The following is a 22769-nucleotide window of genomic DNA, read 5'->3' as shown; positions in this document are numbered from 1 at the left end:
ACTTGTTTTGCCATCTTGAAGTGTGAGCCATGATGACGTTTAGCATTAGCTACAATTTTAACAAATGCACTGGTACCCAGAGTGACCAATAAGATTTTATAGAATTCAGGGAGTACTCCATTCCTTCATAGGAACAATTTCAATTTCTACGCTGGTGAACTAACCAGTTTTGCTCAAAAGTCACTGTAAAAGTCCAAAATTTACTTTAAAATACTTTATATAAAGACAGAAATCCAGGCAGTATAAATAGCAATTGATGTAACGATGGATAACGTAATTCTTTATACACCAGGGCTCAATCCCATTGCTTCCCCATACCCCCCATTTTTCCTCTTAATCTAGCAATGTGTGTTTAAAATAAGACACTGTTTTATTACTCCACAAAGGGTTGGGCAGCCATGGGTAAACTACGACCCGTGGGTCACATACATAGTGCGTCAGGCTTTTGAATCTGGCCCGCTGAATGAAAATAGTAAAAATATGGTGTTCAAAAAGTATTACCAATAATTTGTTCCGATTAATATGGAACGGACGAAAGAAAAAGAAAATTGAAGAGTGCACCAACAAAATTGAAGAGGTGACAGAATAATCATTATGGTAATTAGCAGCTTTAATTTACTTAGCTTGAAATACTTTAAGTTTTAAACCATAGCTAATTATTTGATAACAAGCAGGTGTGGTCCCTCTTGGTGGAATTTAACATGCTCATAAATAAGTTGGGCTTATTTGTCCATGAAAGAAGTCCCTTTGTCACATATTTAGCGAGTGCTGGCCTTTTAAGGACCTTCGTGTCACTCTTGTTGAATCCCCTCAGCCACTACAAAAAGATGCACATTTTGCATTTCAAATTTTCCAAAATTTAGTGCTTTAAAAAAGGAAAATACTATCTAGTTTTTCTATAATTCTTACTGTTTCGAAACCAACTTCATTACATGTATCGGATCCTTCGGCATAAACTGTACTTAAAATCAAATCGATTAATTATATATTTTCTCCTGGCCCGGCATCTTCTCAATATTTAAGAACACAATGCGGCCAACAAGTAGATCAGTTTGTCTACCCCTGGTGTAGGGGAAGGGTTAAAAGTAAGGGATACAGGTCTCCTATCATTAAAATAGATCAGGAGTGCCCTAGGTTCTACCCAGTCTCGCGGCATCAGCATTACTGACCAGGATGGAATGAACCAATTGATATCTTTATATGTTTTTATGTTGTGTTATGCTACTTAGCTTGTTCACTGCCAGCCTGGTTAATACGTAAACAGAAAATGGAAGCTTGACAACTATAACTGTAAATTTCAGTAAATATAAAATGGATCCTCAACTTCCATAGCCGTCAGTTGCATTTGATGAGTCATAAACTGACCAATCTCCAACTTCCTCCTAAAAATGTGCAAATATGGAGTATTGACGTCTATAGCTATCTATGAAATTTGGTTACAAACAAAATCTTTGGCATCATATTATATACAGGATATTTTTGTCTGCAGCAACATTTTGGTGTCTTGATTTAAAAAAAAAAAAATCAGTTTCATTTTTTTTATGATTTTATTACAACACTAATATGTTTAACACAAATAAATACATTGTGATCATGTCAGGGGTGAATAAAATTATAATTGCAACTTGTTTTCTTGAGCAATGTCTCCCAATGTTTTCCACCCTGCCATTTCCAAACAAACATTTTACCAACAAAGATTATTTTTAACGAAGGTTTTGTTTAGAAACACATACATCTGTACTGCATGAAGTTAATAATATTATTATAATATTAATATTATAGGATATAATTATTAATACAATTATTCTTATCATCACTGCCCGACCTAATAGCAAGTAAAAATATACATTCATAAGATTTAATTGCATGATGAAATTAAATTTAGTGTACTTTTTCAAATTATTAAAGAGTTTTTATTTTTTTTTATTTTGGCCTACACTTCTTGAGGAAGTTGGACTGTGGACACAATAAAACTAAGCATGTGTTTCACCAGAAAGTTATAAACTAACTAAATACTAAATCATATTTCAAATGCATTTTATTTAGGGTCGAATGATTGCAAACAGACTGGCTGGCAACCATTTCAGGGTGTCCTGTGCCCACTGCCCGAAGATAGCTGGGATAGGCTCCAGCACCACCGCGACCCTACTGAGGATAAGTGGTGCAGATAATGGATGGATGGATGATTGCTAACAGGCAGATCGGCGGCGCAGTGGTTAGCGCGTGTGCGGCACAGTTCTGAGGTTATGACATCGAACCTTCCTGTGTGGAGTTTGCATGTTCTCCCGTGCTTGCGTGGGTTTACTCCGGGCACTCCAGTTTCCTCCCACATTCCAAAAATACATGTCAGGATAATTGGCCGGGCCAAATTGTCCTAGGTGTGAATGAGCGAGTGAGTCTGTCCCTGTGTACCCTGCCACTGTCTGAAGACAGCTGGGATGGGCTCCAGGACCCCTGTGACCCTACTGAGGATAAACGGTGCAGATAAGGAATGAATGATTGCATACAAGTAAAGTAAAGTAAATACTTAAAGTGCTTTTTATATAGATTTTGCAGATTTTAGAGAAAAATTACCGTAATAGAAATATGCAGATATGAAATGTTGCTCAGTGGCACAGAATGAGTCAATCGTTTAACATCTCAAATTTCCTGACCAAAAATATGCAAAAAATGAGAGTTTTTGTCAATAGCCATCAATGGCACTGAAAATAAAATAGATCATTGACATCTATAGCCGTCAGTGGCAAGAAATTCATAAAAAAAATCTCAAATTTTCTCACAAGAAAATAAGCACAAATAGAGGACTGACGTCTATAGTCGTGAATGGAATTGGACATAAAAGGGATCCTTAAAGTATTTATCCGTCTTTGGCATAGAATGAGTCGAAATACTTTCAGAATTTTACAGATCATGTCATTCGGACTCCTAATGGATTTATACACAATCATCTCGTCTGCAGATTTTTTTAAATTCGTAAAATCGGGTCACCTTAGAAAGAGGGTTTTAAATATTAGGAAATAATATATCTGACTAGAAGGTAAGATCACGCCATGTTAAAGCCTAACACAGACCCCAGCCCGACCAATTAACTTGATTTGAGGCTTTGAGCCCAGAGAAAACCAGAATCTTAATGTTGTATTTGTGATGACTCTGGAGGTGGAGGGGTGACTTTGGCTTAAAATCTCTATATCTGACTGTGATTTAATTTTGCCATTCATGCAGTTTTTCAGTTGTTCGGAAACGATGTCAGTGGCATGTCCTCACGCTAACACTCTTTCATATTTGCTGTGCAAAGGGCAAGCATCAAAGTGAGAAAGAGAAAGGAAGAGGAAAAATTAAGGACTGCTATTCCTGTTTTTGTCTCTCAGGTGAGTGAAACTGAGGTCAATGGGCAGTTTGAGTCAGTTTGCGAGTCCGTTTTTAGCGAAGTAGAATCCCAGGCCATGGAAGCCTTGGACCTGCCCGGTTCGTTCCGCACTCGAAGCCACAGTTACCTCCGTGCAATACAGGCTGGTTATTCCCAGGACGACGACTGCTTGCCTTCAATGACATCCTCCACTGTCACTTCAACTCTCAGATCCACAACAGGTAAAACAATAACCCTAATCCATGAGAGAGGGCCTAGACCACATATTTTCATGCATCCTATACATAAGCACTAACTTGACATACGTTCATATGTACAGTGGGGAACCCTTAAACTTTTGATATGCCATGCAGTTTTTTTTCAGATTTTTTTTTCTTTTCTTTTTTGCATCACTGTTTTGACAGATTTGCTCGTGCTTGTTTTTGCAAATGGGAAAATAGGGTGGGCGGGCATATACCCAACACTACAAATGACACAGCCACATTCCATGGCATGTCTACAACAAAAAGGCCCTGAGCATGTAAATATATGGTGCTTTATATACACACTATATGTTGTCGGTCTCAAGGTGGCTTAAAGAAGGCCACGTGCAATTGGAGCATGGGCCGTTAGATTGAAAATGTTGTCTTAAAGGAGACATTCAGCTTTTTGTGGTTTTCAAAATGCAAATTCCTCACTTAAAACATAGTCGATGTGGGGTTTCAATTCAATCAGACCTCTTTAGAAATACAGCAAATTATTCCTCCATTTTTTGTAAAAAACGGTTTGCGTACATTTTATAAAATGATTCTTGTCCATTAGGCAGCAATAGAGGTATTATTTAAATATAGTTTCCCTTTTTAAGATATTTTTTTGCTGATAGAAAAAAAATAGGAAAGATATTTCTAAAAATAAACTAAATTATTTGATTTAGCAAATGGTTTTTTTCTCATTTAAAAGAATATCTTGAGAAAAATACTAAAAATAAGCAAATGATCTACCATTATGCTAGAAAATTTTGCCTATTTTAAAAGTAATTCTCTAATTTTCAAAATAAAAAAAATTAAAAAACACATTTAAATGCCTTGATTTTAGAAAACCTACATTTTAAAATTACGAAATGTTCTACCAAAGGGGATAGGAATCTTTGTTCATTTACTGTATATTTAAAGCAAGTTTTTTTCCCAATTTAAGAAATTGTTTCTAAAATAAAATAAGCAAAATTCTTATCCAGCATACAGAAGATTATTTGGCTAATTTTGATATTTTCCAAGATGATTAGAAAAAACATACACTTAAAATAAGCTAATCTGCCTACCAACTGATATATAATTTTGCTTATTTAGTATTTATTTATTCATTTTGTTTATTTTTTTAAGTTGTCGTTAAATCAGAAAAAGTATAGAAGTAAATCTTTCACTGATAGTATAATAGTTGTATTTTTTTGTAGAGCAAAACTGTTGGTAACTTCTTCAGTGAGTTTATTTTCTCAGCCTTGCAGTATAGCGACACAATTAGTGTTCATCAATCCAAGTAAAGTCATGTTTATTTGTATATCCTTAATCAAAGGAAGACTCAAAGGGCTGTACTGACTATTATGACACCATCCCCTTATGTAAAACCAGCAAGAGGAAAAGGGAAACTCAAAAACCTCAGCATGAGGAAATGAAGAATCAAGCTATTTTTTCTCTTTTTTTCCTTCGTGATCCCCAAAAAAGGAAGCTGCAAGGCATGCTTCCTCGCTGAAGGGCAGTGAGACTTTACACTGACAACAACAGCGATTTGATAATGAAGATGCTGTATCTGTGTCAGATCAGGAGGCTTCTCCTGCGACTGGTAGCCATGTAAACTAGTATTATCAAACCCAAAAACAAAAAACAAAGACAAAAAAATACATAATGAACATAATGAAAATAAATTAACATTTCAATCCCATTGTGTAAGATATATTTAAAATGACAGGATATGTGTTCTTTAAGACAAACAAAACCCAAAAAAACAACAACAAAAAACTGCCGGTCCGCCCACCTGATGCACCTACACATTCATTGCCATGGAATAGTCGTTCCAAGAACATAAAAATCACACAATAAGATGAAGGTAAGTAAACAAATAGTTGCAAAAACACCACAAACACACACAAACTGGTTGCACAAATGACCTGGCGTGGCGCTTTGGGCTATTGCTGTATTGTGTTACATTAAATGACATTGGTTAATCCGATTCCGGCCAAATATCCAACCCAACAAGCTCAAAGGGGGGATATTGTGTGCAACTCGGCAGCTTTATTTGACACGGTATTAGCAATATTTGTCTAAAAGTGAGCTTTCTTTGTGCAAGCAGAGGTTCCCTCACCAATTGCTCTAAAGAGTAAAGCTATGAACCCTATTGAATATTTTTCTTCCTTCAACAATGCACATTATACCATGCTGTTTTTTTGTATTTTACTTTATTGTCTATTTGGGGGTGCAATTTTTGTATTTTACCCATTTGGTCTTGCATCTACGATCTGTGTGACAGAAGCACTGAGGATAGATGAGTGCTCTCCAATCCCACCGTCTTATTTGCTGAACTTGAAACAGGGAAAACGTGCCCAAAAATTCTCTGAGTTGAATAGGAAAAAATGTGACCTGTATCGGTCGGTTCAAAAACCGATTCCTAGAATACGTAGTTTATGTATCCCTCTGTGAGGATAGTGGTAGGGGCAAGGGACCCAGTATGGACCAAGCATCACTTGAAGAGAGAAACCAGGGGTGAAAAGAACAACTGGAGGCATCAGTGATGATTGTTGCAGGTATTTTATGAATACTGAAGCATTCATATATCTATGTATATGTGTTTGCACTGCCTTCTCAGTGGATTTAAAGAGCTACAGTTCTTCAATCAGGAAGTAACTTGTTATCTTGAGTAAACAACTTACAAAATTCCACTAGATCAAAGCCAGGGCAATGCTGACCTTTGTGAGTTGTTTGCTGGAAATAGGGCTGGGCGATATTGAAAACATTTAAAATCTCAATTTTATCAATTTGATTACAATTGTAATAGATTTACAGTTGTAAACCTGACCCAACACATACAGTATTCCCTCGCCATTTTGTGGTACGACTTTTGCTTCCGCGAATTCTTTAAATCATTATGTTCCACGGATTACGATATAGAGAAATGCCTTTTTTTCTTGAGGGCTGATTTTAGCAATTAAAATAAATCATTACAAAGTGTAGTGCCAATCGCTAAACTATTAGCATGCTATTTGCAAACAAGCCTATCTTGGGGGCCAGCACAAACGTCTTTACGCAAATAGACGTCATTTCTGCATTTACATTTCGACATTTAAGGGACAATGTGTATTTTTTAACCACTGTGACCAAACCTCACCATTTTTCTTCGCATTTTCCCCCAGCCTTTCACATTATTTTTCATTTTGGTGCATTCTTAGCAGTAAGATGGTGGACAATCATGTCTAGTTGAGCCTCATGCAATGTAAGATAAGTAGAAATTTAGTGACCTACAAGTAATTTAACCATGGAGAACAGACGAGTCAAAGAATAAATTGTTTTTTTTTATTTGCATGATGGTTCATGTATTTTTGCTTATTATTCAAATCATCTTTTTTAAATGAAGTTTTTTTTACCACTAATAGGCTCTAAATAGTACACAATGTCCTTTTAAACAAGGGATACAGTAACTTCAATCGCATAGCCTGCTTGTTTGCTTCATTGCAGCGTACTACTGTGTGCTTATACACAGCTTGCCAGAAGTGTCGACTTACACTATATATGGACAGTTACAACCGTGGGACTTTTAAAACGAAATAGAAAATGTCCGGAGATATCTACAAAGCCAGGGTTTACGTCAATTGTTCGCCTCTGCATAACAATTCCAGGGCACTCCGGTTTCCTCCCACATTCCAAAAACATGCATGTCAGGTTAATTGGCCGGTTGAAATTGTCCCTAGGTGTGATTAAGCGAGTGACTTGCTATTTCACCCCCTTAGATATAATGGAGGGGTCTAAAACTTTCATTGTAGGTGAATGTCCACTATGAGAGAGATTAACTAAAAAGAAAAATCCAGAAATCACAATGCATGATTTTTTAACGATTTATTTGTGTGATCTAACTGCAAGTAAGTATTCGAACACCTGAGAAAATGAACGTTAATAATTGGTACAGTAGCCTTTGTTTACACAGGTCAAGCGTTTCCTGTAGTCTTTCACCAGATTTGCACACACTGCAGGAGGGATCTTGGCCCACTCCTCTACATAGATATTCTCTAGATCAGTCAGTTTTCTGGGCTGTCGCTGAGAAATGCGGCGTTTCAGCTCCCTCCAAAGATTTTCATTTGGGTTCAGGTCTGGAGACTGGCAGAGCCATGCTCTAACCTTGTTTGTTACGTAGCCCCTTCTTGGTTTTCCTGGCTGTGTGCTTCGGGTCGCTGTCGTGTTGGAAGACCCAGCCACGACCCACATTCAATGCTCTGAGGGAAGGAGGTTGTACCCCAAAAATCTCACAATACTTGGCCCACAGTCATCCTCTCCTTAATGCAATGCACTCGTCCTGTCCCATGTGCAGAAAAAACACCCCCAAAGCACCCCCATGCTTCACAGTAGGGATGGTGTTCTTCAGATTATACTCTTCAATCTTCTTCATCCAAACACGCTTAGTGTAATTATGACCCCAAAGTTCTATTTTGGTCTCATCTGGTCTCATGACTCCTCTGTAATATCCAAATGGTCATATGCAAACTTAAGGCGGGCTTTGACATGTGCGGGTTTAAGCAGGGGAACCTTTCGTGCCATGCTTGATTTCTAACATGACGTCTATTGTATTACCTACAAAAACCTTAGAAACGGTGGTTCCAGCTCTTTTCAGGTGATTGACAAACTCCTGTCATGTAATTCTGGGCTGATTCCTTTCTTAGGGCCCGGTCAACACAGCCGTTTGCGGCTGAATCACGGCCAGAAATTTCTGCCTGTGAGGCGGACGCTATTGAGATCGCCATACAGACGAGATACAGCAGTGCTTAACACGCGGTCGGAAATTCACGCGCGGTTAGCAGCGCGAAAAAGTTTTGCGCTGCTCAAAACTTTGAGCACGTGTTAGCCGCGGGCGGCACACGAGGTAATGACGCGGAAATGACGCGGAACGACGTACTCTGGCCGCGGCCAGGGCGTGGTTACACATGGGTAGGACGGGAAATTTCAGCGGGTAATCGTGGGTGGAGCATGGTCATAGCATGTTCTGCGCCTGTATCGCGGTGTTATTATGTGAAATTAGCGTGTTACGCGTGTGACGGTCAAACGCCTTTCTCCGCGTATATACAGCGCGATTTGCCGAGCACACGTCAGTTGTGCTCGAGACGTCAAGGGGTGAATATGGATCCCCGTCACCGTAGTGACCTTGTCTTAATCCATTTTTATTTCTTGACATTTCTTTTCATTTCATAACAAGATAATAAAATAAAAATGAAAAACTATTACAATAATAACATATTGGCTTCTTCGGTGCCATAGCTTGAAATCTTGATATTCACGGGACTGTGTCTTGAGCGGTTATGATTCCTACAGCCCGGTGTTATGCCGAGAAATGCATCCCTGCCGAGATTTGCATCCCCTCGCTACTACAACCACTTTTACCTCGTTTTATCTCACTTTTAGGGAATGTAATGGCGAACATATAACCAAATCCAATTCGTCTTGCAGTTGTTGGGAATGTAATACAACATAAACCATTCCGTCTTTGTTTTTGTTGTGAACGTAAACGAACGGTAATGCACACCGTATATAAATCACTTTTGAGATCTGTTATGCACTCTACCGTAAAGCTTATTATGCAGAAATAAGCTTTACGGTAGAGTGCAGTTTCAATACGAGCGATTTTAAATAGAAAAAGGCAAAATAAACATGTTACGTGCTCAAAAGTGATTTGTATACGGCGTGCATTACCGTTCGATTACATTCACAACAAATACAAAGACGGAATGGTTTAAGTTGTATTACATTCCCAACAAATGCAAGACGAAGTGGTTTTGGTTATATGTTCGCCATTAAATTCCCTAAAAGTGATATAAAAGTGAGATAAAACGAGGTAAAAGTGGTTGTAGTAGCGAGGGGATGCAAATCTCGGCAAGGATGCATTTCTTGGCATTACGCCGGCTCGGCAGCTTTTATACCCGTGGTCCAAATACCCGCTGAAATGACGCGATGAGGAAGCGGAACAGTCGCCGGCGTCTGTTTTGCGGGCATACCACCGATGAACAGCGGGTTGGCCAATTTTGCGCATTTTCCATCGCGGGCAACCACGGGCAAAAAAACCCGCAAAATTTTACCCGCGATACAGACGCAAACGGCTGTGTGACCGGGCCCTTAGGTTCATTGAGACCTCAAGAGATGAGATCTTGCATGGGGCTCCACTCTGATTGAGATTGATCGTCATGTTTAGCTTCTTTCATTTTCTAATTATTGCTAATTTTATACCAAGATGCTTGGCAGTTGCGCCATAGCCCTTTTCAGCCTTGTGGAGGTGTAAAATTGTGTCTCTGGTGTCTTTGCACAGCTCTTTGGTCGTCGCCATGTCACAAGTTGAAGTCTTACAGATTGTATAGGGTGGACAGGTATTTCTATGCAGTTAACGACCTCAAACTGGTACATCTAATTCAGGATGACACATGGAGTGCAGGTGGACTTCTAATGGACTAACAGGTCTTTTAGGGTCCGAATTGTAGATGATACACAGGTGTTCAAATACTTATTTGCAGCTGTATCACACAAATAAACTGTTGAAAAACTCATGCCTAGTGATTTCTGGATTCTTCTTATTTCATCTCTCAGTTGACATGCACCTAATGATGAAAATTTCAGACCCCTCCATCTTTGGAGGAGTAGTAATATATATATATATATATATATATATATATATATATATATATATATATATATATATATATATATATATATATATATATATATATATATATATATATATATATATATATATATATATATATATATATATATATATATATATATATAAATAATTTGTGCATGACTTTAAATTCACTTATATGGGTGGTTATTCCGCAAAAAAGGTACATTGTGATTTCAAAGCAAGTTGTGTTGAACATAATAAGTCCTGTGTAAAAGTGTTCTCATATCTCGTGACAAAACAGCTACTTAATTGTTCATTGATGAGCACCTATTAAGAAATGATTTCCTACTGTGTTCATCACAAGTTACCAAAAATAATCGATTTATTGCCCAGCCCTTTCTTTAAACGCAAATATTTTATATTTAAAAATTCCAAATGTTTTTATTTTATAATCCTTCTTTGACTACAAGTTTGTCAGCTGTCTTTGACTGTGGGATTGCAGCTCTCCCTTGTGCAGCCATCAAAAAGAAATCGAAAATAGTCACCTTGGACCGAACATGTTCAATAGGGTTCATAACTGTTTCTTGGTCCAGTGGGTTGTGGTCCGATCACGCTCTTACCATCTTTTCATTTGCACTAAAAATGACACAAAGTCAAAGTCTCACCAGAACATTCTCAGAACTAGATTCACCGATGAATCAAATGCTGATTTGATGATGATTGATGTGTTGGATTTCCCCTTCTTTTCTGTGCTCTGCAGTCAAAAGATGGAAAGATGCTTGTTATTCTTTGACATGACTGAGAAGGCAGTGTAAAACATTGAGAAAAGCTTACAATATGTGAGTTCCAATACAGAACTGCCCTTACTATCACTTTTCGAAACACAATGTCATCAATATTCAATTCTTTCTCAGGGGACATCCATTTTGTCACTTGGAAATGACATCACTATGGGCTCGGGTAACAACCAATTATAGTCGGTTGGAAACTATTTTACCTGTTGTTGGTCATGTGTGTTATTGTTAATCATTTCCCGGATTTGACTTAATTAAGATTTTCGTGAGTTCCAATTTTATTCTGTTTGGATTTTTTTATTTCAGTTCACATTCATTTCAGTATCCATCATTTTAAAATATACAATACAAATGTATTGCGATCCAAATTATTATATTAGGGGCATCATAAGTTTTTAGAGAAATACAAATTAAAATGACATAAAGGAAGTGACATTTTTGAAAAGGCGAGTGGATTCTGTTCATTATCCCTAGAATGTAATATGTTTAATCAGATAAAAGAAACATTGAGTTCAAGGGATCAAGCCCTATTGGCCAGAAATTTAAAAGTGTGCCTTACAACCCAGTGTGCGATATACACCACAAAATACATTGTAAGAATGGAAATGCATACAGTATTTATACATGTGTGCTACTGCATGGGGTTTACGGTGTCCTATCATATAGGTGCAGTAATTGCTCACTCAAAAATCATTGCTGAGCGAAATCACATAACTTTATATGTGAAGGGAATCAAACCCAGGTCGCAAAAGTGATAGTGCCAACACTTAACTACTAGACAATCAGAGATACAGATGACACAAGAAAAGGCATTAGGTTTTATCTCATTATCACACTATTCTTACGGTGCAAAAAACAAGTGTAAGAGAAATCATAAAGTCGTCCTGAAAGATATAGATCAATGCCAAGTCCGATTCATCATCAGATTCACTAGGGATTGTTCTCCTTATTGTACTTTTTGCGTTTATTCAAACCTTTCATTTACATCTTGGTCAACGAAGGTTTTTAACTGATCAACCATTGCACCGTAAGTGTAATTGATTTGTTCGCTAGCTCTTAGGTTCAATTTTACTTTATGCGCTTTACAGACCTAATATATGAAAAATATATTACAAACGACTATTGGGGGGGGCTTGGGTGCCTTATAATCTGGTGTGCCTTATACTGCAGAAAATGCATTAAATAAGTCTGGCCAAAAACACTTTGGATAAATACCGCAACAATTTTGGCAATCTATGATGAGATTGTCGTCTGCTACCAGTCACCAGTGGATTAGAGCCAAAACTAGATTGGTCCAACAATATATTTTCCCGTACAAAATCTGTTAGAAGGTGTACACAATTTGAAATGTTAAAAAAAAATTCCTAGAATATGGGGAAAACGTATAAATGAAAATGAATGCAAACTCACATATTGTACGCTTGTCATAGATATGTCTTAGCTTCTCTATACTTGAAAACCTGACCCCAAATCACACTCCAGCTGCTCCTTTCACCTTTGCGTATTTAAAACTTTCTTCCAGAGGGATATGATGTTGTGGACGCGACCTCTTTTCTAAATGACGACATGATTGAGGATGATGACGGCGCCAGCTCCTCCGCCTACGCGGAGCTTGAGCGCCTGGAAAGGGAGACGGTTGCAGCTCGCAGCCACCACAGCACTAGCTCCACCGTCACCGCCATCTCGGTACCGCCAGCCACCCCGCCGTCCTACAGGGTCCCTAGTGCCTCCCCCCTGGCCGCCGCCGAACCCCCGGTCCCCCAAGCCATCCAGGCTTTCAAGGAATCTGCAAACATGGTGGCCGCCTTCAACATGCAGTGGAAGGACGAGATCTCGGCCATGCGCTACGAGCTGGCCGAGCTCCGGCGGGACGTCTGTGGTGAGCTCAAGACCTTCAACAGCAATTTCTTTCACTTCACCCAGTGCTACAACATGTGGACTTTGTGCCGGGAGCCGTGCAGCGAAAGCGCCACACAAACGCTGGATAGGGTGTCCGTTGGGATCCAGGCTGGTTCCAGCTGGTCTGTCCGGCATCACACCCAGGACAAGTCTGTCATGTGCCAACCGGAACCGGTGCCGTTCAACATTATGGATCTGATGAACCCGCCCCGTATCGAGATCATCGAAGGGACCCCAGAGAGTACTCCGGAGGGTTCGGGTAGTCCCGCCAGCCCGCTCCCTATCGAGGACTTCCCCTGGGAGATCAACAAAAAGCAACGTGTCCCCAAACCACAGGAAATATGTGGAAACACTGGGGGCCACAGAAGTTCCAGTCTGGAACTGTGGTGCCGAAAATACACCAGCGGGCCCATGTCGTATATGTCGATGTCTTTCTAATAACGCCCATCCGAGGCTCTATAGCAGAGGTCGGCAACCACTGAGCAGCGGAGATATTGTTTGATACTGTACATTTGTTCTTTTTTCACCCTCCAAAACACTCAGTTTGGGTGCACGTTACACCAAGGTTTTATGGTCATGTACCACTGTATTGAATCAGTCGACTATTATCGCTGATTTCATTTGCTTTGCATTGGATGCGATGGGAATCACACTGGATCACAGTGGTGAGCGCGCTAAAATCCAAATAATTGGGCCACTAGGATGACAAAGGTGAATGTCTTAGATTGTATCTCATCATCCCACTATTTTTACTCATGGTGCCATGTTGTACAACATTTTTTGGGTGCATTATAGGAAAAAGTTGTTAGATTAGGCCTCTCAGGTATCAAATAGAAGACCGCTTAGGTTGCTTTGACTTGTGCTTACTTGGCGTTTCACTATCTTAAAGCACACTTTATCCCTTTTGAACCAGTGAAGACCATTGAGTCTCAAATAGGAATATTGAAGATGCCGAGTTTGTCTTTATCTCGCCCTGTCTCTATCTCCCTCCCGCTTTTTCTTACTCTCTCTCTCTCTCTCTCTCTATCTCCCTCCCGCTTTTTCTCACTCTCTCTCTCTCTCTCTCTTCCTTCTTTCTTTTTCTTTCTTTCTCCTTTTTCACCTCTCTTTCTTCTCTATTTATCTTTCTCTTTTTCCATCACTTTTTTTTCCCTCTTTTCTCTCTTCTCCCTCTTTCTTTCTTTTTTTATTCTTTATCCCTGCCTTCCTGAGAGAATGTTTTCTTTCTACCATGTGGCCACCGAGATAAAATGAACTTGGCACTCCCGCAGTAAAATATTAAAATAATATGCAGTCTCTAGGTTCTGATTTCTAATATAGCGAGGTTATAAAATCAAAGAACCGGGTTATGGTTCAGGTAAACCATACAGAGTTCAGCCAAAACAACGTGGTACTATGAGTAGAAATAGTGTGATAATGAGATAAAATCCGATTGTGTTACATACAGTATGTCATCAAGATCCCTAGTGGTTTAAGGTTTACACGGTGGATTTGGGGTTATTATCATAAGTTTTTATTATTATTACTAATGTTATTATTGGGCCGGGCATTAAAATCTAGTCAGACATTAAAGCTGTCCGTGGGACAGAAAAGGTTGCCCACCACTGCTGGATAGGTCCAGACGAGGAAATCATTGTCAAACTACCAAAACAACCGTTGTCCCTTTACTCTCGGCAATCACAGTTCATCCAACATGTTATAGCAGTCATGAGAGTGGCCCCAGAATGTGAGCAAGATGGTAGCTGATCTGATCAACAAGTGCCGACAAGAGCAGCATTATCTTTTGTCTAATGTCTTAAAAAATGGCAGACTACAACAAAGTAAGATCTATTATGTGATGGTTTTTGATAAACAGGAAGATGTTTCGTCTCTCACTGATGAGCGCAAAGTTGGTTCATCTCTGCACACATAACTCACGTTCATATCAGTTTCTCTGTGTAGAAACCAATATTCGCATCTTGCATATACTGTGAATAACTTTGTAACCTAGTTTTCTAATGAATGCGCTCAAAAGAATAGTACGCACGAGTTATTTTAATCGATAGTCCGTCTTTGATTTAGTGTTCCCTCACTTTTAAACACGGATACATGCCACGATCTCCCGCAATAAGCGATTGTTTCATTTTGACTGTATTTTTAGGGTGAATAATGCTTCCATTAACACAAAAGGATTTTTCGCGCACCCTTTTGAACTTGCGATATCATTGCTAAACAAAATTTTTAAAAAATCACCATAATATTGACCAGCTCTGTTAAAAGGATCCTCGTTTGTTGAAAAATATTTAATTTTTATGTAGTCCACATCTTAATTACTTTTAAAATGGTAAACAGTATTCCCTTGCTATTTCAGGTTTCCTCGCAATCAATTTTTTTAAATGTAATTGTTCCACGAAAAAAATACGTACTTTGTGGAATTCCAGAGTCACTTTACCAGCGCTTTTACACACAAACCCATCTGGGAACGGCCTTCTGTTAGCTAGCTGAAAAGAGAAAACCGAATAAACCGTTTCCATGTTAAATACTTGTAGTGTCAAACGTGCCAGAAGCATAGGAGTACTTATATACTTGCACTATGTATGGATGGATACATCTGTGGCATCTACTATACAGGATATGGATTGATAATCAACCAAAACCCAAGAGCAATGTTCCCTCTAAGCTGCATGTGTGCGCAATTGTGCACAACCCAGAGCTTTTCCACGCACAAGAAAATCTAGCCAGCGCACAAAAATGAGGGCTCAAAATTACTAATAAAGAAGCGAATTAAGTCAAAGTTACAGTGCATGAAGGTAAAAATACACGGGTTTCCCTGATGCTGTTTTATAAATGCGGTATTTTGAAGTCAATGTCGAACAAAGTTGAAAAATAAAGTCAGTAGAGTTTTTCGAGAACCGGCTTCTTCGGCTCGGCTCACTAAGAGGAACCGGCTCTTTCGGGTCCTAAACGGCTCTTCAGGTTGTTTTTGCTTCTCTAAACCCAACATGACCAAATATTATGTAAAACTATCCACAAAATGACTTAAAAGAAAGGGGGAATAGAACAAAAAAGAAAAAAATACCAAAATGAAAAAGTAGTGAAAAGCAAGAAAAAAAGAATAAAAGGGAAGAAGAAAAAAGAAAATATAGAAACGTAGGAAAAAAGTAAATAGAGAACAAAAAGTAACAGCTCGGAAAAAATAAACACAATGAGACTTTTTTTGAAGGAATTTTTTAAAAAGTAGAAAAAAACACAGAAAAAAGAAGAAAAGGTTTGTGTCGCATTCAAATAATTTCCAATTATATCAAGTGAATCTTATTACCAACATTGTACTTCCACTAAAAAATGTGATTAAGTAGAGTTCTGTATGTTGCAACCGACTAAATAAGCCCCCAAAAATGTTAATATTATGAGACAAAATATATCAGGGGGAGAAAAAATGGATATCTTGTGAAAGAATTGTAAGAACAAATGACGTTTGTAGGCCGTACAACCTTTGCAATAGTACATGAGTCAATTCATTCAAAAGAGAAAAATAATTTTGCATTGCCGGAAACTCAGTAAAATGTCAAGTTTTGGACATGTTTGATGATTAATTATCTTGCCACACTTGGGATTATGGTTGCTCACTGTTGTTTCAAGCGGTGCTCACCGTCTTTGTGTGAACGCTCAGACCCGTGGACAATTAGAGGGAACATTGCCCAAGAGTCTTTTTTAGTGAGTTTTATGGGTCCTGCGTGCATGCTAAGTGCAATTATAGAATGGATTGACCACAACAATCAAGGGAATACTCCAGGATACGTGGAGGTTCTGTCAAAAATGGAACAAGGTAAAACAATTTTAATATCGTCATGTTAGAATCATCAGTTTTCACCAAACTTTTAATGTTAAAAGTTGCTAATAATTGTTTAAAGATCATTGATTTGAATACACTTACAGTCAATTTTAATGTTTGATTTTCTGGGAAATAAACTTAAGGAGTGTATTTTAGGGGGGGAACTCGACAATATTGACTTCCTTCTCGTGGTCTATTGTGTCTCTTGCAGGATCCTTTTTCCAGAGAGACCTTATTCATCTTAAATTGGTCTACTTTATTTAGAAATTGGTTTGCAAATTTCACTAAGTTGTCACAAACGTGAGGGAATACAGTATTTACCTTTAACCACCCAAAATTCAAACTGGGTTGCCATTAAACGAACTGAAAAATATGGACAAGTTAGAGGAAACTTACTTTTTCTTTATGAAAGGGTTTGAAAATATTGTTGCTTGAGTTTATGAACCTTAGAACGAGCGGGAAGACAATATTAGTGCTTCGAAAGGAACATCGAAAACAAAATAGTAACGGCTTCAAAAGTTCCTTTACTGTTTTACATATGTGTGTATATAACTGGACAATTTTATATAAATATATTTATAAAATATATTCGAATATATACTGTACTGGTTGTACTGGTTGCAGTTCAAAATATACTGTGTTGGATGAGGTGTGAGTTTAGTAATGAGAAGTACATTTGGTTTGAAACCAAACGCTGCACCTTTTCAGAGTCCGAAGCCATTTCTTTCATCGTGTCTATCACTCACTGAAAGTTAACATTTTCGGTCTCAAATTCCCCAAACGGAGATGATAGAAATCTGACAAAAATGTTAAGGGAAAGTTCCAAAATTTCAGACAATCAGCGCTGTCAAGGGGCTCTACCTCGCTGGAGGTGAATGTAATAACACCGCCTGACTAGTGAACGCCGAGCGGGAGCAAGCTGTCAAGTTTGTCGGCCATGACACAAAAGTAGCTCATTATTTCCCGCCATTTGTCTACTCCATTTTATCATCATCCCGCACAGTACATCAAAGTAGAGCAACAAACTGTCTAAAGGATCGTCTGTTTGTACGAGCACAGAGCCAAAGTTAACAAATGTAAAAGTGTCAATGTGATTCGAGTACTGTGTCATGAAGGGTGAATTTTGGGGAAGGTTTTTGTCAAAGGAACTGCATCTACTATTCTAACCACACATATATTTTTAAATAATTTGACGACAGAACATTTCGTCAAGGAGTGGGCCAATTGCAAGCTTAAGTTACCATAGCCCATAATGCTAATTGTCACCACAATTAGGAGCTATATTTCTGGAAAATAAAGCACACTTTTACAAGACAGACTAATTTTCAATGGACAAAAACAATCGGTATGCTGTGTTTCAAACTCACCAGAACTTATCATTGTTTTCCTCTTGTGTCCTCACTAGTGCCCTATCAAAAGATAGTATAAGCATAATCATTGAGCATTGTGGGGGGTTTTCATCTGTGTAAAAGGCCAGCACATCTTTTTAATAACACAAGTCGCAGGTTTCCCACCACAAGAATAAAATAGTCCGGAAAATATCAATTTTTTTCAGAGAACAAATTCAAGCAAGCCTTTAAGAGTAGTTATCTGATTGGTGTACATTTGCGTTAAAAATGTGCGCCAGTGAGTACCAGTTAACCACTAAGACAACTTGAGTAGCCAATTGGTGTGATCGAAATGCTAACTCACCAGTAATCATATATTGTTACATTCTTAGGGCAGGAAAAAAAAAAGAAAATATCACATAAAGTTCTTAAAAACCTGACTTTAACAGAAGCTTTCCTTCAGGTATTGGCTGATGGCATGCTTTTAAATACCCTACGTTTCCACACATGTAATGGTATTTGTGACCAGCTGTTTTTCCAGACTAAAAAACAGCCCTTTTTTTCCACAAGACACCAACATTCGATTGCCAAAAAAACGGCTTTGTTGTCCTTTGATTTCACCAAAACACATCGTTATTTTCTTCTTCGCTATTAAATTTGTGTCTACCTAGCATCATCATTATTGTCCTCTCAAAAGTTAACATAATCATGGTACATAGCGTTTTCTTCACCTGCATCAATGGCTTGCATAAACTTTTTATTAATTTTGCTGAATCATAACACAGGTTGCAGGTTTCCTACCACAAAAAGAGGGTTATAGTCCAAAGAATATGGTATTTTACTCTGAAAAGACATTCAAGCAAGCCTTCAAGAGAAGTTCTCTAAATAGTGTGCATTTTCCTTTAAAAAGGTGGCAGGTAGTTCTTGAGTAGTCAATGGGTCTGATCTAAATGATGGCTCACCAATAATCAAATACAGTTTTTTTCTAAGAGAAAAACAGAATAATAATGTATACATTAAAAAAACCCGATTCAATTTCCTCAAGCCATGGGTTAATAGCATGGTTTTTAAAAGCAATAGCTGCAAATGCTAGCAATGCTAGCAATGAACCACGTCTTACTACAAGACATGTCCACTTTCCAAATGAGAAAAACAATTGCCTAATCATTCTTTGAACTCACCAAAAGTTAACATTGTTTTTTCTAGGTAAGAAACAAGCGTCTAGCTATCTTTCTTATTTTTATTTTTAAGTTAGTTCTATATAGTAATATTTTTATGCTAAAAAAACGCGGGTTTTCTTGAGCTGCATCATAAGCTAGCATATTTGCATCGTTACATGAGCCGTAAGTTTCTTCCAACGAGAATAATATTGCGGTTCATGGTCCAGAAAATATGGTATTTTTGTTTTGAGAAGACATTCAAGCAAGGCTTGAATTTATTTTCTTCATGTGCATTTTCCTTTAAAAAAAAAGTACCACCTGTTTGGCCATTGGACAACTTAGGTATCTACAATTCCTTGCAAAAGTATTGCTCACACAAGGCCCTTTTGACATATTGGCATATTTCGGGCTTCAAACCTATAAATACAAAACTCAAAATATTTTCTTAAGTATCAAGAACATGTGAGACACAATTGTGAAGGGAAACCAAATTTATTCAACATATTTTAGTGTTCACGGTTCATGATGCCTTAAATGGATTTGTCGTCAGGGCACAAATGATAATGCACCTCTGGACAGGTTTCTCCACTGCTGACAGTCCCTGGACTGTTTTTCGGTCATGGCAAAGTTGGCATCAGTCCATTCCTTAATGTTGTCAGCCCAGATCTTTCTTGGACTTCCTCTCCTCCTGCCCCCTGGAACTTGGTCAGTCCTGAGGATCTTGTGAAGTAACCATTACACTTCACCTTCACAAAGTTGACAACAGTACTTTGTAGGGTCCAATGTGCCCTGTGATGGTGTTGCGCACATGGGCTAAGTAGCTAATGCGTAGAAGTTTCCTGTAGCATCGCATCTCTATGGCCTGGATTTTCTTCTCCAGTTTTGCTGTGATAGTCCATATTTCGTAAGTGTAGAGGAAGATGGAAGTAACCAGCACTTGCATGACTCTGATTTTTGATGTCACTGCTATGTTCTTTTTCCCCGAAATGCTAACAAATTCAAAACTTGAGACGTACTTGTTGCAAAAATATTGGCTCCCTTTGAGTTAATATTTGTACCTTTGCTGCAATCACAGTCACTAGTCTTATTGGGTATGTCTCTATAAGTATTGCGCATCCTAAAAATAAATATTTGCCCATTCTCCTTTACAAAACAGCTCAAGTTCTTCAAGGTTTGATGATGATTGTTTTTGCTCAGCATTTTTTCCAGATATTTCCACAAATGCTCTATAGGAATAAGGTCTGGACTTTGACTTGGCCCTAAAGCCATCGTAGATTTTTCGTTTTCCTGTTGGTAGGTGCACCTGCGCCCATTTTCAGGTATCTTGCAGACTCCAACAGATGTTCTGCCAGAATCGTCCTGGATTTGGCTTTATCCATCTTCCCATCAACTTTACCGATCTTTTTAGTCCCGGCTTGAGAAAGGCAACCTCAGAGCATGATGCTGCCACCACCAGGTTTGACAGTGGGTATGGTGTTTCCAGGGTGATGTGCAGTGCTACTCTTACACAAAAAAATAACACTTTGAATTCAGCCCAAAAGTTTCACTTTTGTCTCATCTGACCAGGCCTTTTTATAAAATTCTTTAAAAATGGGCTTTCTTCTTGACACTCTCCCATAAAAGACAGATTTATCCAGGGTACCACTCATGGGTGTCTCATGCACAGATTGTCCCACCTCAGCTGTGTATGCCTGCACGTCTTCCACTGTGATCATGCCCTCTTGGTGACTTCTCTCATTAGTTTTCTACTTGTTTGGGCCGGAGGTTTAGAGGGACGGCTACGCTGTGGTAGTTTTTTACATTTATAAACTCTTGTTAGCACAGTGCTCTTTGAGACATATATATGTTTCAAAATATTCCTGTATCTCATTCCTGCTTTAAACCTTTCTTTGCCATGCTGTCTGTGCAGGTGCATTCAAAGCGAGACTTAATGACACGCAGGTGCACTCTGTTTCTCATTGTAAGTCATTTAGGTCAACATCGGATCATTCCAAATTCACCAGGGAACTTCTGGAGTCAGTCACATGAGCTAAACTACCTAATCAGTTTTTTTGTTGTTGACATCTCATCAAATTGTTGGGAATAAAAGGTTACAACTTCACGATTGTGTCTCAAAGGTTGTTGATTTTTAGAAAACTTAGGAGCCAATACTTTTTATTATTATTATGTTATCTATCTTTTGCTAGGCACTGTAAATAAAAGCTCACCAATAATCAAATAATGTTACATTCTAAGAGAAAAACTGAGCCCCTATAGATATCAAACTAAATAATCCAAAACACTTAACTTGCCTTTAACTTCCTCTTTACTTTTTATTGGAGCACAGAAAAGAGAATCATGCACGCACGAATCACCCACCATCAATTTCCAAGGCTCAAATCGAATTATAACATCGGAAAGGAAAAGTTTGCATGACAACGAATAAACAAAAGGTTTAAAAATTGATGAGAGCTCCTTCATTGTTGGTATAGCCCACATGTGCAATAGTAAACCATTTCTGTTGTTATATAACTATATGTCAACAAAAAAGCAGGTTAATAATCAGTGAAGGCATATGACTGTGAAATATATAACTTAAAAATATGTATTTGTATATATGTATACGGTATATTGAAGAATAGAATACATTATTCAAGGGGAATATTGATTCTCAACAATATTTTCTCCTTTTTCAGGGGAACGCAAGGTGATTTTAAGGTGCTGGCCAATCATGATGTCTCCAATCTGCATTCATTCATTCTATGCAAATTATTGTTACTTGCGTAATCTAAATATGAAGTTATATTCATTTGTGCTTGAATTGTTTTGGTGACATATTACGTGGTAGTACAAAAACATTTATCACATTTTTTGTTTGATACATTTTATTTTGCCGTAGCATCATGTACTCATGAATTAGATTTGAATCATTGTGTTTAAATCATATTTTTCTACAAAACAAAAAAGTCAAATTCACTCAAAATAGAGTTGCGCTTGGGTTTTAATGTCATTTTTTCCTGAAGAATGTACATGTCCCTTGATATAAGTGAAGAAATGTAGCAAAAAATATAATATTATATTCATGAATAAGTTTACAATTAACAAAGATACGGAGACATATGAGTAACATTTTTTGTTTCCAATGAGATATATAATTCGCACTTTTCTTTCAAAATTTTGTTATTTTCTTTTTTTTTTAACTTATTTTATTTTTTTCATAACATTCAGGCACTTTTGTGTTTTTTCTTGCCAGAAATGATCACAAGACAATTTATTGATCAAATACAATCACTTCGCCTGAATTTATTCCCTAGTGCATCATTTTTTTTTCAAACGAATGGCACCGAGTTATATGTGATACCTTTGCTTTCGAATCCCATGTGCTTTATTGTGGTGTTTTTGTGATATTTTATTCCAAACTTTTCTTGGCCTTATGTATTTTTCATAAAATTGATACAAAAACAATGAATTAAAATGCTTATAATGTTCATGTGGATGTGAATTCAATGAGGGTCATAGCTTTACTGAAACATAAACAAATGCACACATAAAACACAAAAGAATACTTCTTAACTTATTATTTACTTT

General features: G+C 37.8%; 1 protein-coding gene across 4 annotated transcripts in view; it reads left to right on the top strand.

The window, feature by feature from the left end:
• dlgap2b (discs, large (Drosophila) homolog-associated protein 2b) overlaps window positions 1-22769 on the top strand; it is a 226557-nt gene that overhangs the window by 131742 nt on the left and 72046 nt on the right. For 3 of the 4 annotated variants that reach the window (XM_088324989.1, XM_088324990.1, XM_088324988.1), the window contains exon 5: window positions 3369-3588. In XM_088324989.1, the coding sequence (XP_088181115.1) occupies window positions 3369-3588 (220 nt within the window). Of the gene's footprint in view, window positions 1-3368; window positions 3589-12526; window positions 22670-22769 lie in introns of those variants that run through there. The other variant, XM_088324991.1, reaches the window with a different exon arrangement.

This window comes from Urocampus carinirostris, chromosome 20 (genome assembly GCF_059441175.1).
Source record: "Urocampus carinirostris isolate Australia breed hairy pipefish chromosome 20, RoL_Ucar_1.0, whole genome shotgun sequence".
NCBI lineage: Eukaryota > Metazoa > Chordata > Actinopteri > Syngnathiformes > Syngnathidae > Urocampus > Urocampus carinirostris.
Note: the sequence above shows the minus strand (reverse complement) of the source record. Positions and strands in the feature narration are given on the sequence as shown.